Raw genomic sequence first — 23,334 nt, 5'->3', positions numbered from 1 at the left:
GGTCTGATGAAATAAACATCTTTGACCGGACTCGTCTTTGGTCTGATGGAATAAACATCTTTGACCGGACTAAGCTTGTGTCCTAATTCGGCGAGTTTTATCGCGTGGATCGGACTTTCCCTTGTCCTAATTCAGGCAAGTTTTATCGCGTGAATCGGACTTTTGTTGCAGTTCGTTTCAGACGAAGTGCTTGATTCTTAAGCTGAATTGTGGTCTTGTATCCTCTTTAGAAGCTTGGACTCCACAATCGTTGGCTTATTGCAGTTCGTTTCAGACGAACTGCTTGTTTAAGCTGAATTGTGGTCTTGTATCCTCTTTAGAAGCTTTGACTCACAATCGTTGGCTTGTATATGTTCTAAGAAGGGGATCAGCCTTCGAAGAACAAGATACCTCGGTAACATTTGTAAGAGACGACACGCACAGAGACAGACAAAACACACAGACAAAACGCACAGAGAAACAAAGACCAAGCAAACCAAAGAAAGCACATTGACCGAACAGGACTCAAGACAGACTGACCGGACTGTCTCTTACAAATGGAACTTTTTGAGGTTGGAAACGTACCATGTTCGGGGTACTTGTGCTCCTGACACGAGTCAATTTGTAAGACCCTTTGCCGAGGACTTCTGACACCCGATATGGACCTTCCCATGTGGGTTCGAGTTCGCCCAGCTTTTCTGCTCGGCTTACTTCGTTGTTTCTCAAGACGAGATCTCCCACTTGAAATTGCAGCTTTTTCACCCTTTGGTTATAATACCGGGCTACTTGCTCCTTGTACTTGGCTGCTTTTATGCAGGCCAATTCTCTTCTTTCTTCGGCAAAATCAAGTTCGGCTCTCAGTCCGTCACCATTCATTTCTGAGGAGAAATTTAGAGTTCGGGGACTGGGTACGCCGGTCTCAACCGGAATCACGGCTTCAGTGCCGCACACCATCGAGTTCGGCTCCGGTGTGACTTCGGTCATTTCGCCTGCCTCTGACTCCGGCTGCTGTGATTGCTATGCTTAATGGTGCCGATCTGATTGCTCGGCACTTTTAAGCACAATCTGCGAACACACTTGCTCTTTTTCGATCACCTCGGATGACCGCTATCCCTCCTTTAGTGGGGAAGGTGTTCGGCGAGGAAGCCTCTGATCGCTATGATCGGGCTTCTTTTTGTCTTCTCTAGATGAGCTGTCTAAAGACCGTTTTCGACGGTCTGCCTCATCGGCACGAGAAAACTGGTCCGCAATGTCCCACATCTCTTGAGCTGTTTGCGGACTGCATTCCACGAGCTTTCTGTAGAGAGCTCCGGGCAGGATTCCATTTTTGGAATGCCGAAATGACAAGTAGATCATTGAGATAATCTACTTGTAGGCATTCCTTGTGGAACCTCGTCATAAAGTCGCTGATCTTTTCGTCGCGACCTTGACGTGTAGAAAGCAGCTGAGCCGAAGTGCTTCGGGCTTCCGCTTTCTGAAAGAACCTCCTGTGGAAAGCATCCATTAGATCTCGGTAAGATCTAATGCTGCCTTGGGGGAGGCTATCGAACCACCTTCTTGCGTTCCCGATAAGCAGCTCGGGGAACAGCTTGCACATATGGACCTCATTGAGACCCTGGTTCGCCATATTATACTGATAGCGTCCCAGGAAGTCATGAGGATCCACCAACCCGTCATAAGTCATTGACGGTGTCCGGTAGTTCCGCGGCAAAGGAGTTCGGGTGATATCGTCCGAGAACGGAGTCTTTAATGCTCCGTACATGGCGAACCCGACATCTCTTCGGTACGGAGGAGATGGAGTTCTCCTGTGGTTCCGGTACCGAGGAGGAACAGGAACATGTCGGGGTTGAGGATTCTTTCTCCTGGAAGACACGTCACTACTGCGGTAGTGACTTTCATGTCTGGATGAGGAGGGAGAATCCGCCGTTGTCTTCTCCGGCTGTTGGCTCTTCTGCAGGAAGGTTAAGAACTCCTCCTGCTTCTCGGCCAAGAACAGCTTGACAGCTTCATTTAAATCGGGCTGCTGGGAAGACTCGGTGCGATCTCTCCTGGAGTGGCTTGTTCCTTCACCGTGAGGACTGGAGACAGATTTCTCACGAGGCTGCTTTCCAGGCCTATGGGCTGCTGGACTAGCTTCCTCATGGTTATCACGGACGGAGGCACGGGTGTTATGTGATCTGGTATGCATTTTTTTTTTTTTTTTTTTTTTTGTGTAAGAGGATCAAAAACTCGCTTTTATCACAGATTTGGTTCTCTGGTTCCCACAGACGGCGCCAGTGATGGTTCCGCGAATTTCTGATGTTAGTAAATGCTGGTAGAGAATAAAGACTACGACACAATGAATTTACGTGGTTCGATTTACTGAAGTAAATCTACGTCCACGGGAAGAAGGGAGGGCAAGATTGTATTGCTTGATCTGGGATTACAGCTTACAACACAGACTTGCTATATGATATTTTATCTCTAGAGAGCTTAACCCTTTTCTATCTGATCTAAGTTCTATTTATACATTGAACTAAGATCGTGGCTTGCATCACCACTAATGATGGTTGTGGATGTCGTGGAGGTCATGGAGATCCTGCATGGGTCCACTACCTCTTTGTTTGGTCCGCTTATCCCGCATGAGATCCTGCATGATTTGACACCACTAAATAGATCGTGTAGTGGTCATGAGATCCTGCATGGGTCCACTATCTCCCAGTTCGGTCGAATACTGAGACCGAACTGCTGAACTATTGCCGAGCAGCTTTTGCCGATCTGAGAGTAGAGCTTGATTGGTCGGCTTTTACCGAGCTGTAGGCTGGGGCCGAACTCTTTGGTAATGCCGAACTGATTGGTCGGCTTTTACCGAGCTGTAGGCTGGGGCCGAACTCTTTGGTAATGCCGAACTGATACTCTTCCTTGGGCTTTAGGCTGATGGGCTGTCACTGCTATTGGGCTTGTTTAGTCCGTACTCCATCATGGATGTAGCGTAGGTCATGGCCTACGATCGTGGCCTGAGTTGACACCACGTGGTAGTGGGTGTGTTGGAAGTTGTGGAAATCCTGTATGGGTCCACTAACTCCTTGTTCGGTCGAATACTGAGACCGAACTGCTTTGGTTGCCGATCTGAGAGTAGAGCTTGATGCCGACCTGAGAGCAGAGCTTGATTGGTTGGCTTTTACCGAGCTGTAGGCTGAGGCCGAACTCTTTGGTAATGCCGAACTCATACTCTTCCTTGGGCTTTGGGCTGATGGGCCGTCATTGCTGTTGGGCTTGTTTAGTACGCACCCCATCACTCGACATATTGATTGTGTGTTGAATACATATGCAACAATTCCCCAGTTTAAAACTCACAAAGCATTTGCCTAAACGTCCGTCACGCAGTGGCGGCAGTCGACATTGCCGAGGTTACCGCGGCACGGGAAGAGGCTGGAGACGACGTTGGCTGCGGAAGAGCCCGGGAGGGAGACTTTGAAGTTGCTGTAGTTGGCGTAGGAGGCGGAGTTGACGATGGAGGTTAGAATTGAGTTGAGGTTGGATTGGTAAGAGGCCGGGAGGGAGACTTTGAAAGTTATTTAGTACTAATTGATATACATAATCCAAAGAAAAATGTGTTACATCAAACCATCAAACCAAATATCGAGAAACACAAAATCCTGGATTTTTCAAAAAATTCGTTAGAAATCCCATATTTTCTTAAAAGTTATTGGTTTTAGGGACCAAAAATCCATTATTATGCATCCGATTGTCCACGTAGGAGGTTTTAGCCGGAAAAATGCCAATTCTACTCGAATTGAAAAAATAACACGACCTGTAAAAATTCATGGTTTTATATACGCATTTCAAAGTTAATGATAAATACCAGTCAATTCATGGTTTTATATACGCATTTCAAAGTTAATGAGAAATACCAGATTTCGACGCCAAAGGTAATGTTTTTAAGACCATTGCCCCTATTATATTTGTATCATTTGAATTTACTTTATTAAAATTATAGTGGACAAAAATACTTAGATATTCATGTTACTATATTTTCCATGCAAATTTTTTCATGTAGAAAGGATATATATTCAAAAATATATATTATTATTAACGTCGATATTACCTCATCATTGCTTTGCGTTTAGAGGATTATAACATGGAACGTACATCATTATACACAAATCATCACTATTATAACACTCCTACTTAGTATATCTGAGGAAATATTTAACAGTCTGTATAACCACAAGTTATTATTTTATTTTATTTTTCAAAAATCATAACCAATTATGCAGTTTATTTTTTATTTATAAAATATTCAGATGGGTTTGCAGTTGGAACTCTCCTTGTCATGTAAAATAGTGTAGTTGGCGCTTCTGATCTTCCTAAAATAGCAATAATCATCACCATGATATCTATAATCTTGCTCAGTCCTTCCCAAACCACGCAGTGATTTGTTCTCCACCACTAAATAACCACCCGCACTCTGCGAATTCTTCAACCTCTCAAACCTACTCCCAAACTCCGACCTCTCCCGCCATATCTCATCCAAAACCAACTTCACATTACCCTTGAAACTGTCCTCGTTTGCCTCCGAGTAGAGGCGCACGCCCATCTTCGACCGCGAAGAACCGCAGGAGAAAACCGCCCCGGACGCCGTCACCGCCTCCACATACCCCCTCACTTTGATCACCTGTTCCAACACCTGGAAACCCCCTCCCTTTCTCAACTCCATTTTATTCTTGTACCTCAGCTCCTGCCTCGATTCCGTCGTGATCACGCCGCGAGACGACTCCACGCGCCCTCTCGCCGCCACCGATCTGCTGAATTTCGCACTGAACTTTCCCTCGGAACTAGAAACCCTAGATTTTATCGAAGAGGACGAGTCGGTGTGTTCCAGCACCTCTCCGCTCGTCCTCTCCCACTCGCTGTCTAGCCATAGATGCAGATTCGCATCCACAAACCAAACGTTTAAACCGTTGGTGACGCTGAATCCGAACGAGTGAGGCTTCGAATCCAGCAATTTCCCGAGAAAGGGAGTGATTTCGATGTCGTAAGTCGGTAGATTGAACGAACCGATCGCGGAAACCGGTCTCCAAAAAAATGGATTGACGCCGCCGGTGTAGATCACCGTGAAAGGCCACACCGCCCCTGCCACAGCGTCGTCAAGACGCACGACAACCTCGCGGAACGGACCGTTCCCGGGGACGCCCGTGAGGTTGTTAACGGAGATGTATTCGTTCGGGAAGTTTGAGTACCAAAACTCATCGTTTTCGTGGAAGGAAACATAAACCTCCATCACCGCTCTGTAAGCGTTGTTCGGGATCCTTAGCTCTTTTCCTTGTACATCTGTCGAGTTCCGGATCTCGAACCATGCCCCACCGTTCAACGGCGGAGCTCTAGAAATGGGGAGTATCAATTCCGCCGGAGCTCTGCTAACATCGAGGTGGTTTCCGGTTGAGGGGTAGAAATGGAAGGTGAGGTTAACATGGTAAATTCCGGTATACGTCGTGTCAACGAGGTTTCCCATATAAACCGACACGTTTTGTTCCTTGAGGAACAAGGAACGGTACCTCGTGACATCTTTCTTAACGGTCCAGACAATGCCGGCAGGGGTGGGCTCGGCGGTGCAGCTTCGGAGGAGCTCAACGCCGCCGAGCCAGATGCCGAAGATTCTGTCGAACTGCCGCCCTCTGCAAGTGGCGGTCCATTCGAGAACAACTTTCCCCAAGTCTCGGCATTTTGGAGTGTATTTGACAAGAATGGGTGGTTTGGAGTAGGTGTTGGCGAATTCTTGATTATGGAGGATAGAGTGAGAGCATGGTTCAGTACTGGGGAGAGGGATTGGCCTTGTGACTTCAAAGTAAGTGGTGGGAGCCTCAGCGGCGGCGGAGGAGGAGTGGGAGCGGAAGGCGGCGGTTTTGTGGAGGTTTGCGGCAGAGGGGGGCGGCTGGAGGAGTGAGAGGGTCAAGAGGAGAATCAGGGGTGCCATTTTTCATTCCAATTGTAGCTCACAGTTTACTAATTATTCAAATCTGAATTTCATAATTATGGTAGCAAATATTTGGAGTTTAATTCGTTGATTTGACTAGAATGTATTTGGCCAAACTTCAAAGGAATGTACGAAATCACTGGATTATTTGGCGTTTTACCATAATTATTCAAACCAAAAAAGTCTTGATCAATCTGTGTAAAAAAAGATGCTATATGATTAGACAATTTTAAGCATTGTATACAATTGGAAGAAATTGCTTGACGCAAAAGTAGATTAGTGAAGAAATCGATTAAGAAGAGATATTTGGCCAGAGTCTCCATTCAAGAAGAAAACTTCCAACGGAACATAAGAAGACGAAGATGATGTTGCGGAACTGAACCTGTAAGTTGGTTGAAGTATTTTACTGCCCTTAGGGCACGGAATGGTTAGAAGCCGATGACCGGTTCTCATCTGCCACACCTGCAAGGAGAAAGTAAGGAACTTCCCATCATTGTAAGTTGATCCAAAATAACACAATCAATAAATGCAATAAACTGAAACTAGATATTAACGTTGGTCCGACAAGGTGATGCTCATGAAACGTGGAAAAATCCTTAGGAATTCAAGACGATGGCAGAGTATTACGTTGTTGTATTGTTTCATGTTCATGTGTATTACACAGTTGCTTAGAGGAAGATGTAGGTTTATAGAAAATGCATGAAACCATCAATTAGTAGTTGAGATAAAAGGTTCATCGTCACTAACTGTATCATATTTATCTACAAGGAAAGTCGGGGGGACAGAAGGAGATTAGAAATGCAAGAAATATACCTCAACTATTCCTTTCCGTGGTGCATGGATTGCTAGACAGAGGCAATAATCATTTTTCGTATGCTCTTAATAAGCAGGACGTGAGGCAGCTTTATCTTTACTGGAAAGCATCTCTACAAATAAACAGCTTGCATCACGATATCCCTGGAGAGTAATTGAAGTTTGATGTATTACATGGTGAAGTATAAAGAGCTTGAAACTGGAACTGGTAACGATAGTCTAGAACTTCAGTTCTCGAAAGCCCGGAATCTGGCAGATTTATTGGAAAACAGAATAAGCTAATGTAAATTGTCAGGTACCTTCCATAATCGCACAACAACAAGAGCCTTAGTGTCCAAGAGCAAAATACGCCCCAGTGAATCCGTAATTGCAGCCAAAGAACCACTAGGCGACAGTGTAAGCTTCTCGCCCTTCCTCGGGTGATCCTTCACACAAGTCAGAGGATAGGCTGTACCAAAGTGACATTGTCAGAAAAAAAAATCCAGCAATCATCTTAGATACCCAGAAAGTATATGCAAATCATTTACATGACTTGCAGATATTTCCTTCAGTGAAAAGAAAAGTAATTCAGATAGTGGCCAAAATTTACAGCCAATTTTCTCACCTCGGGCAAATGGTTGCGACTTAGGTTTTGGTTTTTTTGGATTGCTTGGTTCACTACGCCAAAGCAATTTCGAGAGTGAAGTTATAGTTGAAAATGTGGCAGGCACAACTTTTGACAAGATAGCTCCCACTAGTGATCTGCTCTTGTCAACCGAAAGCCTTCAGCAAAGTAAAATCAACTATTAAAATTAAGAAACAGAAATCAAGGCACTTTCAACCATTAGGTCGAAAAGATGAAAAAAAATTAGAATGGATATTTCAAATGAAAGAAGTTATGTAATACTCCCTCCGTCCCAAGTTAGTTGAGTCATTTCTCTTTATAGCAAAAAAAAGGTAAAATCACTCTTACTTTATTCTCTCGTCTCTCGCCTACTTTATTCATCTATTTTATTTTTACTTCATTTAACCTACTAAACAAATTTCTTAAATTTCGTGCACGAAAGAAATGTCTCAACTAACGTGGGACCCACGGAGGGACTACTACATTTCAAAACCTAACTAACCTAAACGCTGATATGACAGCATCGTCTCCAATGGTGACTGCACAGTAGTAGCGCTGACTTGACTGCCAATAAAATCAGCTGAATTCAAATACCAGAATGAATTCAGAAACATCCCAGAATGTCACGAATAGTATAAAAATCCACAACATTGTGGAAGCAGGACTTCAACCTAGGGAAAGTAGAGGTTCAAGGAAGAAGAAGAAGAAAACAAGGGACTGGAACTTTTGTTTTCATATTGTACTATACGTCGAAAGCATAGAATAATATTCGGCCATCAACAGTCTTAATTGACTAGGTTAAGGTTACTACCTGGATTTCCATGGCATGACACCAGTTACAGCAGCATCAGCACATACTCCATACTTGCTAACATTCCATAGTTGGTAAGGAAGAATCCTAACTGGCTTCCCGGAATCATCCTGAAACATATTGAAATCCTGATCCCAACTCTGTGAGCCTGATTCTTGAAACCACTGCTGAAGCAGACTCTGCATTTCATAAAAGCTGAGTAAATAATACAACTTGAACGCGAGTTATCATAGAGTAAAGAGAAGAAAAAAAATCAGGGATAGTCCCCAGTCTGCAAAGAACAATCACTCCGAAAAGGAAAATCAGATACCAAGCATGGTTCAGAGCATGCGTGTGACAAAAATCGTTAACAAAATATTCAATGCGAGAAGTAAAAATAACAACGAAGTACAAGTACCTTAATATCAGATCCATCAAAACGAGCAACTACACCAGGCATTACAACGCAAACCTCCTCTGACGATGTATCTTGTGTCAGATCTTGCTTAATCCCACGGACCCTTATCTTAAGAATCTTTGCCGGGTTCACGATCTGCAAACACCATTAGCCAAAAAATCAAGCAATTTAACCTTGACTCTGGATAACCATTCTTTTCCTAATAAACTGATTACAATATATATACATCAAGCAGGCCTTTAAATTGACAAATCTCAATGATCAAAGTGGTCATGCAGACAACTAACCGTAAACTACTCCCTCCATCCCATAAAAATAAAGACATTTTTCTATTTTGGGATGTCTCATAACAATATCTACTTCTATTTTTGGTAACTTCTTTCTCTGTAATAAAATGACACACATTCTCCACTAACAATACTATACATACTTTTTCTATCCCTCGTTTACTTTATCAATTGTGCATTAATTCTCTTGTCGTCCCAAATTTCCATATTTTTGTGGGACTAAGGGAGTACAAAATAACAGCAAAAAACATGTACCTTAAACATCAAACAATGAAATGCAACACTAATGTTGCATGCATGATCATTCATGCGTAACTATATGCATGCAACGTAAGAAGTTAGTTGATCGCGTAGGAGTTCGTTGAGTTAGTTGATCAATCCAGCTGAAATTAATGCACGTGATATCTCATGCTACATGTGAAGTGAAGTGACGTGGCAATGCAGCACCAAACGCGTGAAGATCTCAAGTATAAAAAGGGAAGCGCAGCATCTTTTGAGGGGCGGTTATTTTGTGTTGATTGTTCTCTTAGCTTGGATCGTGGATCTTAAGCATTCCTCTTGTATTTCCTACCTTTTGTTAAACCCTATCATCTTCAATATAGTTCCTATTGATTCTTCTTAGCTCATGCGATCTTAGCTCGAGTGTATGATGTTGTTGTGAATCGTGTGAATTCATTGAGTTGCGGTCACGATTGGGAAGCCATGACGTCGGATCGTGCACTAATTGACTATGTAACTACTATGTCCCAATAAATCCCAGAAATACATAAACGAAATAGCTCATTCAATAATCTACATAGCAAAATAATCAACTAAGAACAAGTAGAGTCTGTGAATGGCACCTGTCTGTGGATGAGACGACTGTGATCGAGAAAATCATAAGATAGCCACAAGAGGTGCCGACGGCGAGAACTCTGATGTCGTCGTCGAAGACGCCACTCAACGGCGGAGATGTACTCGGCCTCGATCGGGGAGAGCTCTGGTATGATCTTTGCGGCCCGTTTCGGGTCGGTATCGGACCCGCCGTTGATCGATAGAGACCAATTGAGGATGAGGATCGATGAGCGGTTGGCGAGCGCGATCGAATTGGTGTCGAGGGCAACAAGGAGATTGGGGTTTTCCACCAGCCATCCTTACTTTCCTGCGACGACAGCCGACAAATCGGTGCCGGCTATACATCCGAGCTCTGTCGTGTGATTGCGGCGTGACATTGCCGGAAATTCAGGGCATCGATGTTGATCGATGTAATTCTTAGTCACGTCGTTTCTACGTATAGATAATTCACAAAAATAAAATAAAATAATAGCCCTTCGTATTTAAAATAGATCTCGATCTCGATCTCGATCTCTTTTATTTTCATTAAGAGCATCCACACAATAGGAAGGATTCCCCAAGAATTAGCACTAAGAGCATTGGCAATGGGGCGCTCTTAGGCGCGCCCTAGGCGTGCACAAACGGAACCCGCTCGGCGGTTAACCGTCGGTTCGGGCCCGTCGGTTCATGAACCGGCGGTTTGAACCGTCGGACGGTTTTCCGGTTCCAACGGGCCGGTTCAGGGTCGAAGGTTTCGTGAACCGTGAACCAGCAGTTTGCCGGTTTGAACCGCCGGTTCAACGGTTCAAACGGCTATTTCCGGCATAGGGTTGTAGGGTTTCAGGCACGGTTCAGAAAAACCGGCGGTTTCTGACGAAAACCGCCGGTTTCTGACGAAAACCGCCGGTTTCCACCGGTTCCGGCAACTTTTCAGGCATAGGGCATAGGGTGCAGGGCGTAGGCCTGCAAAACCGATCAGAAACCGGCGGTTTTCGGCCCAAAACCGTGAACTGAACCGTCGGTTTGGGGTTGAACCGCCGGTTTATGAAGAATTCAAAATTTGAATTTTTTTCTTACAATTTTACTCCTATAAATACCCCACTTCCCCCTCATTTCTACTCACCCCATTCTTGTGTTAACAAGGATTTCCTTCTTTCAATCTTCATTTCTCTATTCTTTCCTCATTCTCTCTAATTGCTCAAGTTGTTTACTAGTTTCTACATTCTACCACTCACTCTCACTACTATATTTGTTACTGTGCTCGTAATTTACCACCTATTTCATACTCCATACATATTTCATCCATACTAATTTACTTTCATTCATCAATAATTCAATATGTCTTCTTCTCGTGGTGGATTGGGCTGTGGTGATCGGGGCAAGGGTATTGCCGAAGATCAAAGTACTAGTCGTCCCTCAAAATCAAGGCGACCTAGTCGTCGAGAAATTATGGAAGAGGTTTCCCGAGTGCAGGCTGAACGCATGCAAGTAAGTAATGTAAAATTATTTTTCCAATTCATATTTCATAATTTCATAAAATTGAGTTCATAATTTTTTTTTTGCGTTCATACTTATAACTTCAACTTATATAATATTTGTAGATAGAAGAAGATCATAGGACCGCCTTACTACTTGCTTAAATGCAACAAGGTGGGGTAGGGGAGGTGGTTCCCAACAAGCTGACGAGTTCGACGTTGCTATATCGTCGGACTCGGACACCAACGAGGATAGATCTCATTCTCGTATTCTGTCTAGCACCGGCGGAAATGAGGAGATGCCTCCCCTTCCACCCACTAACACGGCAAAATCTTTGAAATCTGACATTTTTGTCAAACACTACAAGAAGGTCCTGGTGGTGATTCCAAGTCCTCATGATCCGACCTCTCAAGAAGGGACATCGACGTTTCATGCTTACTGCAACTATTGCGATAAAAGTGTACAAATTTGCGAGTGGTGGAGGATATGGCACCCTCCCTCGCCATTTGGTGACGAAGCATCCGGTAGAATGCGGCACTACCTCTACCCAAACCCAATTCAACTTCCAACCCGGCGGCTTGGGTTCGTCAGGTACGCCTCTGTTTAAATATGATAAAAAAATTTCTGATGTTATGACTAAATGGGCGGCAATGAAGCATTTTCCTTTTAACGTTTATGATGACAAAAAATTTGAGGTTACTATGCAAAGTGGTTTGAACGTAGCAATCAAGAGAATTGGTAGAATGACCGTGCAACGATCTACCGTTCGGCAATGTTTGGAGAAAAAAGTAGAATTATCACGTTATTTAGTTAACTTGGGCCACAGAGTGAACATTTGCTCAGATGTGTGGACGGATTGTTTTAACCGCCATTCATACATGGGCATTACGGTTCACTTTGTGGACAATAGTTGGACTTTAAACAAACGTTTAATAGGTTTTAGAGAATTTGAAAGTCCACACACTGCACCTGAAATTGCTTCTTTGATTATACAAGTTTTAAATGAGTTTCAATTATGCAACAAGATATTTTCTATCGGTTTTGATAATGCAACTGCCAACACCGCAAGTATTGGCGATTTGATTGCGGCTTGTGCACCGGTAATTGGAGGTAAGTATTTTCATCAAAGATGCATTTGTCATATTTTAAATTTATATGTACAAGATGCGCTTGAATTATGGCAAAAGCATGTTTCTCCTATTAGAACTGCAGTTAGATTAATCCATCAAAAGCCACCTATTGGCAAAGCATGGAAGAAATATTGCCATCAAAAGAATGTCAGGTATACGAACTTTACTATGGATGTGTCTCATAGATGGAATTCGACATATGATTGTCTGAATTCTACTTTGACACATAAAAATGCTTTATGTGAATTTTATAGAACCTATCCAGTTCATGTTTTATATCTTTCGCATAGTTGTTGGGAACACAGTGTGACTTTATTTAAATTGTTTAAATATTTTAAAAATGCCACTATTGAATTGTCGGGTGTTTATTACTGCACTGCTGTTCGTGTTTTAGAGCATTGCATGTACATATCCCTTGGTTTTAAAACTACAATGAAAAATGCTTCCTCTTCCCCTGAGCTAATGTGTGTCTTATATTACATGATTGAAAAATGGCTCAAGTATTTTAGTGAGATTCCAACCGTGTTTTTTATTGAGAAGGTATTGGACCCAAAGTGGAAATTAGCCGGTACCTCTAGGATTTTGGATTTTTATTATAACAATTTGAGTTCAATTGATCTTGGCCCCCTTCAAGCAATCCAATCCGATACCAGTGACGAATTTGGAGTAGACCTCTCAGAAACCTTTCAAATAACCCTCCTGGACCGGTCCATTATCCAACAAACCTTCGAGTTTAACTTGCGCGCTCTCTACACCGAATATGAAACCAAGTATAACATCACCCACCAAGTCAGAAGACCCTCCCTCCTCCACAACATAACTATGGCTTTGCATTTCAAGCCGATTATGATGACCCCGACGCGAAATCCCAACTAGCCGACCTATACAACTACAACATCAGCGGAAGGTCCTCAGGTATGGTAAGTGAATTGGATTTATATTTCGATTCACTCTTTTCATTTGGTGATGAAGGTCCTATTCCCGCCCAAATCGACGTCCTCGATTGGTGGGGAACCCTCAAGAAAGATTTTCCCATCCTTGCGTCAATGGCCAAAGAGATTTTCTCTGTTTAGACTTCCACTGTCTCCGTCGAGTCCGCTTTTAGTGTTGGCTCGCGTGTGTTGAATGAATCAAGAAGTAAGCTCTCGGCGAAAAATATGGAAGTCGTGATGTTACTTGATGATTGGGTCAAAGCCGACGTCAGAGGACAAGAAAATGATTGAGATGATCGTCAGGAGGGATCACAAGATGAATTCACCGGGGATGAATCGTAGGCCAACCATAAACCACCGACGGCCAAGCCAAATAGGTAAGTAAGGTAAGAGAACTACGTGGGCTTTTATTCCCTAATGCAAATGAGCATTGGGGATACGTAGACATCTCAACTTAAATTTTAAATTTAAGTTGAGTTCAAGTCCTTTTTCCTTTATTTTTTTTCCCATTTATTCCTATTTTAAAAATATGCAAATACAATTACATAATTATATTTGTATATATACTCTAGTCGATGAAGTAGATTTCTCTATACGGCTAAATCTGAGAAACTTTTGACAATTCTACTATAATTGTTGAATGTTAGACTAAACTCAACATTTAAAGTTGAATTGCTAAAAGTGTCCTTAATTTAGTTATGTAGAAAGATTTCCTTCGCCGATTAAGAGTATATATACTTATAAATTTTTTAATAAGAACATCTAAGTCTTTTTGTCAACACTTGAAAGTTGTAATTGTTGTATCTTGTATTTAAATTTTTCGATTTGTAATTGTTGTAACTTGTATTTAAATTTTTCGATTTGTAATTGTTGTAACTTGTATTTAAATTTTTCTATTTGTAATTGTTGTAACTTGTAAACGTGTAATTTCAATAAAATTGCAACTTTCATCGTACTTTTTTGAAACAGTACCACTCAATTCTGCATCATATACAAAATATCATAACCCTACGGCCTACGCCAAGAAATCAAACTATTGAAAGGTGCTGAAGCTACAGTAGTTAAATTCAAATGGAAAGACATTTTTGAACGAAGCGTAAAAACAAAATAGCTGTCTCACCACCAAAACCCTACAGTAGTTAATTTTAAGTTGAATAAATATTACACGCTGGAGTCGTAATTTAATTGAAAAATGCAAAAAAAAAAATTGGCCGAACCGCCGATTCAGGCAGAAAACCGGCGGTTTTGAATTGCTTGTTTTTTGAACCGGAACCGGATCCGCCGGGACCCTAGGCGGGCCGGTTCCGGTTCATGCATTTCATGAGCCGTGAACCGCCGGTTCCTGAACCGTGTGCAAGCCTAGCGCGCCCTATGCACCGCCACGTCATCATTTTTATCCTCCTACCCTTCCACCTACAATGGGGCGCCCTAAGGCGCGCCTTATGCATTTTCTTTTATTTGAATATTTAAATAACTACAAAAATTAGGAAAAAACTTCATTTCATTTATAAAAATTAATACATTACAATACGAATTAAAAAAATACGCAAACTCAGGGACGGCGGTTACGGGCCCACACTTCTTCAATTATGTCGTTCATGAGCTGAGCATGGTCTTGTTGGTTGCGCATTGAGGCCTGTCTAGATAGAACCTCATTGAAGCCCGTCGGTAATCCTCTAGCGGTGGGCGCGGTCGTCGTACCGGACGAGCTAGATGCACCTTCATCATCGTTCCAGTCGGTGATGCTCCCACCTTCATACTCGACTATCATGTTGTGCATGATTATGCACGCATACATGACATCAGCGATGACTTCCTTGAACCAGAGACGAGCCGGCCCTTTCACTATTGCCCACCGTGCTTGTAGCACACCAAATGCCCGCTCGACATCCTTCCGCACCGCCTCCTGCTTGTGCGCAAATAAAACCCTCTTCTCACTAATTGGGCAGCTGATCGTCTTCACAAAAACAGGCCACCGTGGGTATATGTCATCTGACAAGTAGTACCCCATGTGGTATTGGCGCCTGTTGGCAGTGAACTCGATGGTCGGGCCGTTGCCATTGCATTGCTCGGTGAAGAGGATTGATGAGTTGAGGACGTTGATGTCGTTGTTCGACCCGGCTACACCAAAGTAAGCATGCCAGATCCAGAGCCGATAGTCAGCGACGGCTTCGAGGATCATCGTCGGGTGGTTGCCCTTGTATCCACTAGTGAATTGGCCTCTCCATGCCTTCGGATAATTCTTCCACTCCCAGTGCATACAGTCGATGCTCCCTAGCATCCCAGGAATGCCGTGCACCGTCTCGTGCATCTTCATCAGGCCCTGACAATCAAAAGCAGTCGGCCTGCGGAAATATGTGTCCCCGTAGGCATCCACAATTCCCCTACAAAATCTCTTCAGGCACTCCCGGCCTGTTGTCTCCCCGAAGTGGAGGTACTCGTCAAAATGTCCGCCGTGGTGCTGTAGGCCAACTGACGGAGTGCAGCCGTGCACTTTTGCAACGGTGTAAGGCCGGGTCTGCCGACGCCATCTTCCCGATACGTCATGTATTCATCACGTGACTCCAACGTCCGGACAATGCTGAGAAAAAGGCAACGCGACATTCTAAACCGACGGCGGAAAACAGTCGGGCCCCACCGTGGTTGCTTGGCAAAATAGTCTGCAAACAGACGTTGGTGAGCTGCCGCGTGGTCGCGTCGGACAACCGTCCGACGTCGAATAGGCCTGTGGATCCGCTCTGCTGCCGCCGCCGCCTCCTCGAGCTGCAGTTCGGCTAAGCATTCCGCCATGGCCTCTTCAACGGCTGCATCTAAGGCATCCCCAGTCGGACTACCTTCCTCCGAGGAACTAGTGGTGTCGTCATCGTGGTTCATTTTGGTATGTAAGAGAGGTAGAAATGTGAGAGATGAGAGAAATGAGAGAGACGAGATGTTTGTAAGAACAAGTGAATGAGAAACGAGGTTTAAATAGACAAGATTCGGGAAAAAAAAATTTAAAAACGCGTGCCATCGTCCGTGCCTATCGTCCGCGGAGCCCACAATGATTCCCGATGACGCGGATGATGGCCTATCGTCCGCGCTTCTTCCGCGCCCGAAGCTTAGGGCTGGGCGTAGGGCGTGCCATCGTCCGGGCACCCACAATGGAGCCACCGGGCGCGCCCGAGGACGATGGCACGCATCGGGCATGACATCGGGCGCCCATTGTGGGTGCTCTAAAACTTTTCAAAAACACCTTCTGTCACGTCATTAGGACTCCCACCCTACTGCTACAATACTAGGACATCCCACTGCACAATAGTAGACTATCACTAGGACAAGCACTAGGACATCTCAACAAGCAAATTCACATTTTATATACGGAATTAAAAATTCGACACGAATATGGAAAAATGCAAACATTTTATATAAATAAATAAAAAATATACATAATTAAAAAAATCATAGTTTCAAAAAAGTTTTAGAGTACATGTTGTAGTACTGTGGCATCATCCCCGGCATCTGGGGCATCCCGCCCGTTCTACTTCCAACCAGGAACGTGGTAGTTTGCGATTCGCTAGTGGTTGGGGAATCGCTGTTGTGGTGCTCCATTTATCTTGAATAGAAATGAGAGTAGAGAGAGAAACTCGTTAATACAAGTGGTGCGAATGAAAATGAACCGAAACGAGCCGTATATAGAGTTTAAAAAAATGAAAATTGCTCTCGTCCGTGCGCTCGTCCGTGGAGGACCCACAATAGCAGACGAGACGACGGACGAGCGGCATATCCGACGGACAAGGGGTCGTCCGTCCAGCTCGTCCGCGACGTGCTCGCTGGTCGTAATAGTGGACGAGCGCGACGGACGAGCGGCTCGCCGGTCGCTTGTCCGTCGGCTCGTCCACTATTGTGGATGCTCTAAATTCAATCACATTTCCATTCTATTTTATCACACATACTCCCTTCATATTTTAAAAATAGCAACTTTCAAACTTTCTATTTTAGGGAAATCTTTACACCCCTATATGTCAATTTATTTACCACTTATACCACTAATAAAGTGGACCTCATAATCCACCAACAGTAATTTTTCTCTCCCTCTCTTTACCACTTTTTTCTCTCCCTCTCTCTTACTTTACCAATTTTTCTTTCCCTCTCTCTTACTTTACCAAATTGCATTAAAACTCATGTCGTTTCAAATATTTCTATTTATAAAAAACGGAGAGAGTAATTATTTTACTTTCACTTAAATTCTCATACTATCATTTAAATAGTCACCTAGTTTTGATCTACACAAAACTCAAGATTAATACAAGAATCAGAATCAAATATATGGAAGTCATTTTTAGGTAATTGTTAGTTTATTTATATGTCATTTGAGTAAGAATGGTTAAAAATTGGTCTTAATTTTGGATTGTTAACTAGTTAGCAATTGATCACTTTCCTACTCGTACATATAACATATCAACTAGCAAGCACAATAAAGAATTGTTCTACTTAAAATATACTTACTTCGTTCGCTAATAGTATAGGCATTTTTTTACACGCGATTTAAAAAAAATTGTATGAGGTGAGTTAAGTAAATGAAGAATAAAGTAGAAAATGAAATAAGTAGAGAGATGAAGTGAGAATAAAGTAAGAGGGAGGAAAGTAAGTGAGAAAAAATGCGTGAACTTTTACTAAAAAGAGAGAGAGAGAGAGAGATTGATCAACTGTTGCTACCAGTTGGAAATTCGTAACTGATTCCATGGTTACTCTGCCATGAGAATTCAGGCACTGGCATTCAAAATTGTGTGTCCTTGGCTGGAGCATTCCAGCCGTTTCATTTTCAAGTGGTCTTGATGGGTGCTGTCACTTGACTGCTCACCCAACACTGGGCACGTGAGTGAGCACACGATGCTCTGCGGCCCTCTCGATTTTCAGGAGCTTAAATTTGTATGAGACCTGCCCGACTTCAAAGGGTTTAGCTCCGCTGTGTGGTGGTTGGCTATCATATACTGAAATTGGTGCCTAGAAAATCTGACCTGGCAGAACAGATATGAAATTTCTTAACAACATAACTTGAGCTATCAAATAGAATGGGTGATTGAAATAAGAGGAGAGTGATACAGAAGATCATAAAGCATTACTAAATAGATGTGCATTAAACATACAAGGCCTTTTAATCCATACTTCCTAATGCATATTATGAATCAACAATTACTAACGGTATCCCATGAATGTTTCTTGCACTTGTCTTGTGCAAATGTTATTGTTATAGAATAAGTATCCCACATCAGTTAGGTTTTCTAGTCAAGATTTAGTCTCTTGTAGTGTATGTATATGTTACGGACGTCCTCCGTAACGTGACCGGCTATCTATCTTCTCGGACGGATAGGGTGATCAATCCTTCGACAAGCTCGAAGGAAGGCTCACGGATTTGCTGAGTCACAGACGTTCTCCGATCAGCAGCAAATAGGGAACAATAATTATACTAGATACTCAAGACAAGTTTAGGGAAAATATTATATTGATTGAATGAATAAAGTGATAACAATAACTCCTATTTATAATGCTACTAACTTAATGAACAAGAAAACAAAGATATAGAAAAAGATATGCAAATCCCTAATATATCTTAACTAAATATTAATAGTATAAGACTCGTATCAACTCCCCCACGGTTAAAATCCACCTTGTCCTCAAGGTGGGAACCACGAACCAAGGACGAGAGTTGAAAGCAAAAGCTTTAGCTAGACGCCTCCCCCTGGATCAAACACATATCGAGCAGCTGAATGTCTCCATTCATCACCTTTGTCAAAAGTCAACAAAGGAGACCCAATGTTGTCGGCAAAATTCCATGCCAAAACGAAAAGCTTGTTCACGCCTCCCAGAATGCCCAAGCATGGCATGTCATTACTCGGAGGGATCAACCTTGCATCTTTGTCGAGCGATGTTGATCGATGATTCATACTTGGAACATCACCGACATTCAAATCCACATTGACACAAGCAATTACGGGCAATTCGGTGTAAGCATCATCTCCTTTCTTGCCCCAACAATTTCTAACAACATTTTTGGATGACACTTGAACAACATTGAGTGAGGCGATTATCTTCTCCACTTCACCAATAGAACCATCCTCCTCTTTATCTTCAAGCAATGTCTCCTCCTTTTCACCAATCTTCTCATCATATACACCAACGAGCACTTGCGGTGGCTCATTGTCGTTCTTGACAATCCCTTTGTTCTTGAGGAACTCTCCAGGGGACTTGTTGTTTGGAACATCAAGAGGAGCGCCATCATTGTGAACATCGGTAATGTCATTGGGAACATCATCACCGAATACCATCGTGGGAGTATTATCAGTTTTCTCGTCGGCTAAATTCTCACCTTGAATGTTCTCCTCAAACTCCTCCCCATCATCCGCATAACAGAGAATGCGTTGTTTACACACATGTCCCATCACCCATTTCTCGGGACAGTGCCAGCAGAGACCCAACCTGGACCGTTCTGACTTCTCCGCCTGAGAGACTCGTATTAGCGGCAGGCGTGGCTGTTCCGGAGTTTGACTGGTCACACGAGCGGGCTGACTGTACAGGTCCCGCGTTGGCTTTTCGGTGGAGTAGCGGGGCTGATGGGAGGCGGGCTGGACTCGCGCTCTCACCTCCTCCCGATGGCGAGGTCGGTCCCAGCACGTCTCCGAGCGTCGGGGCCGGTCAACGGTCGGGTAGCCACGGTCCTGCTGTTGCGCCGGTGGGTCCCAACAGGTAGGTCGGCGCTTAGGCGGTGATGGCGAGTACATATCTAGCTCGTAGGATGAAGAATGATGATATGCAGTGGTCCGACGGGTCCATGGTGGGTCCCAGCAAGTGGGCTTTCTCCGACGGGTCCAGGGTGATTCTGTATCAGGCCACGACTGCGGACGGAGTACTTCCGCCCGGCTGCTCGGAGGGTCCCAACAGGTTACACGACGAGGTTGGACCGGCTGGTAGGGACGGAATGGCTGTGTGGCCTGAGGGAAGTCGTATTGACGACGACGATAACCGGCGTAGTCGTATGACATGTCGACGGGCTGAAGCGTGGTTGTGGTAGATGATGATCGTCTGACTTCGACGTGGCACACGGGAATCCTTCTCGTCGGGCGTTGCAGAATTAGTGTTGTCCGGCGGCTAGAGCTCGGCGGACAGGCGGAACTCGACAACCAAAGCAGTTGCTGTGCGCGGAATGTTTTCCGTCGGGCAGCGGTGTAGCTTCGGTTCGAGATGGTGGGAGGGTGAGATCACGATGAAAGCACCAGTTGTTACGGACGTCCTCCGTAACGTGACCGGCTATCTATCTTCTCGGACGGATAGGGTGATCAATCCTTCGACAAGCTCGAAGGAAGGCTCACGGATTTGCTGAGTCACAGACGTTCTCCGATCAGCAGCAAATAGGGAACAATAATTATACTAGATACTCAAGACAAGTTTAGGGAAAATATTATATTGATTGAATGAATAAAGTGATAACAATAACTCCTATTTATAATGCTACTAACTTAATGAACAAGAAAACAAAGATATAGAAAAAGATATGCAAATCCCTAATATATCTTAACTAAATATTAATAGTATAAGACTCGTATCAGTATATGCTTTGTCGGGTGATGAAATTTACCTGCTACATTTCTCTAATCTGTCGATTTACTTTTTCACATGTCTGTATTTTATAGTTCAACAAAATCAAATAGCTAATGGAAGGGAATTAATTCCTCAACAATAAAATAGTTCTATAAGACGCTATATCTCCAAAAATTCTTGAAAATCCTAAGTTATTTCATACTAGAACAAGAAGACTACAGAGTTCCATGGCTTGCCAGTTCTACTTGGGACTGGTGACTATCTGGAATCTAGGTAGAGCATTGCAATGAAAAGAACAATTCCCTTTGGGGTGGACTTGTGTAGTAAAGTGCAGTAAAGTTTCAAGAAGTCCACCCTAATGGTTTGCGGCTGGAATCATTTGCTAGACCTTCGTGAAGAGACTCAACATGCCGCAAGACCCCAAACGGTTTCTTTTTGCACCAAGGCAAGAGGCTACTCAAAAAGATATTGAAAGAGCATTCGGGGTTCTACGAGCACGATTCATCATTGTTAAAGCGTCGGGTCATTCTTGGTTTGTGCTAAACCTCACTGAAATCATATATGCGTGTATTATCATGCACAACATGGTAGTTGAAGACGAAGGTCTGGCTGTGGTTCTAGAATGAAACCCCTAGCCACTCCACCGCCTCACCGGGGTGACCGCCACAAATGCATGAGCGATTACTGCGTCAGGCAACTATGCACGATTTTGTCACCGACACCCAACTACAAGAAGAGCTAATCGAATACATTTGGGCGAAATTTGACAACCATTAGCCGAACTCCTGTAGCATTTTTTTAGCTTATCTCTTCAGTGGCGGTAGTTGATATTCCATGAACCCTTCGATCTTAGGACTATGTATTTTATCACTTAAAATAAATTACTCCCTTTGTTCTAACTAAGATGACACACTTTTCTTTTTAATTGTCGCAATCAAGATGACACATTTATATTTTTGGTATTTTTTTTGTATCTATCAAATTAAATACATACCTCCACTCTATCTCTCCATTTAATACATACCTTCACTCTCTCTCTCTAATTAATCAACAACTCCTAAAATCTCGTGCCGAGTACGAAATGCGTATTCTTACCCAGGACAAAGGGAGTATAATTTTGGGATAGAATTATATAATTTTTTATTTATTTTTAAATAAAATTTCAATTTTTATAACTTAAAATAATGTTTAATTTAAATTAAAATGAATTTGTTGAAAAAGGTTAAAAATTAATGAAATTGTGGGACATATGAATAGAGATGGAGGACCGCTACTATCTCTTAACGAAAAGATGAAGTAAATAATAGTGTGAGACTGATACGAACCTCTATTATTATTATTATTATTTAGTTTAGATATTATAGGGATTTAGCATATCTTTTTCTATATCTTTGTTTTCTTGTTCATTAAGTCAGTAGCATTATAAATAGGATAGACTGTTATCTTTTTTATTCATTCAATCAATATATGAAATTATCATTCTTTTGACTCAATTGAGTAGCAAACAAGAAACATCTCCTAAGGTTGCCGACGAGGCTGATCTCGCGCTCAACCGCCCCTTTTTTGCCGTCCAAGTCACGACCCAACGTTGGGCGCTCAACAACGACGACATCTCGTTTCTTGATTTTGTGTGGAAATCGACGTTAAGGATTTAGGTCCTTAACAACTGGTGCTTTCATCCAGAGCTCAGCATCCTCCGTCTGCGTTCATCCATATCCCCAAATAAATCACCACCATTTCTACCGCAACCACGATTCAGTCCGTCAACATGTCATACGACTACGCCGGCTATCGCCGTTGTCAATACGACTTCCCTCAGGCCACACAGCTATTCCGTCCCTACCAGCCGGCCCAACCTCGCCGTGATACCAGTTGGGACCCTCCGAGCAGCAGGGTGGAAGTACTCCGTCCGCCGCCGTGGCCTGATCCAGAATCACCCTACGTCTCACACCACTTGGATCCGCCTGATCTTCGCCCACGGCCGAGATACAAGCCCATCGGGTACCGCGATCGCGCGCAAGACGCTTGGCCCCGACACCGCGGTGGCTACGTCGAGAGGGGTGGCCACCTATCTGATCGCGGAGATCATCAGTCCCAATTAGGGTTTGATCGCTACCCGCCAACCGCAACGCAGCGGCACTCCCAACGTACTGGGACCCACCGGCTCAACAGCAGGACCGCGGGTATCCGACCGTTGACCGGCCCCGACGCTCGGAGACGTGCTGGGACCAACCTCGCCCTCGGGAGGAGGTGAGAGCGCGCGTCCAGCCCACCTCCCACCAGCCCCGCTACTCAACCGAAAAGCCAACGCGGGACCTGTACAGTCAGCCCGCGCGTGTGACCAGTCAAACTCCAGAGCAGCCACGCCTGCCGCTAATACGGGTCTCCCAAGCGGAGAAGTCAGAACGGTCCAGGTTGGGTCTCTGCTGGCACTGTCCCGAGAAATGGGTGAGGGGACATGTGTGTAAACAACGCATTCTATGTTATGCGGATGATGGGGAGGAGTTTGAGGAGAACATTCAAGATGAGAATTTAGCCGAAGAGAAAACTGATAATACTCC

General features: G+C 43.7%; 1 protein-coding gene and 1 pseudogene across 1 annotated transcript; both read right to left on the bottom strand.

Moving 5' to 3' along the window:
• Positions 1-4,261: 4,261 nt before the first annotated feature.
• Positions 4,262-5,935, bottom strand: LOC121786697 (peptide-N4-(N-acetyl-beta-glucosaminyl)asparagine amidase A-like). The gene has a single exon (XM_042185324.1). The coding sequence runs from the start codon at positions 5,933-5,935 to the stop codon at positions 4,262-4,264; it is 1,674 nt and encodes a 557-aa protein (XP_042041258.1).
• Positions 5,936-6,158: 223 nt separating this feature from the next.
• Positions 6,159-10,107, bottom strand: LOC121786446 (annotated as a pseudogene).
• Between the last annotated feature and the right edge of the window lie 13,227 nt (positions 10,108-23,334).

The sequence above is a fragment of the Salvia splendens genome, chromosome 22 (assembly GCF_004379255.2).
Source record: "Salvia splendens isolate huo1 chromosome 22, SspV2, whole genome shotgun sequence".
Taxonomy (NCBI): domain Eukaryota; kingdom Viridiplantae; phylum Streptophyta; class Magnoliopsida; order Lamiales; family Lamiaceae; genus Salvia; species Salvia splendens.
This window is presented reverse-complemented; position numbering and strand designations above follow the sequence as displayed.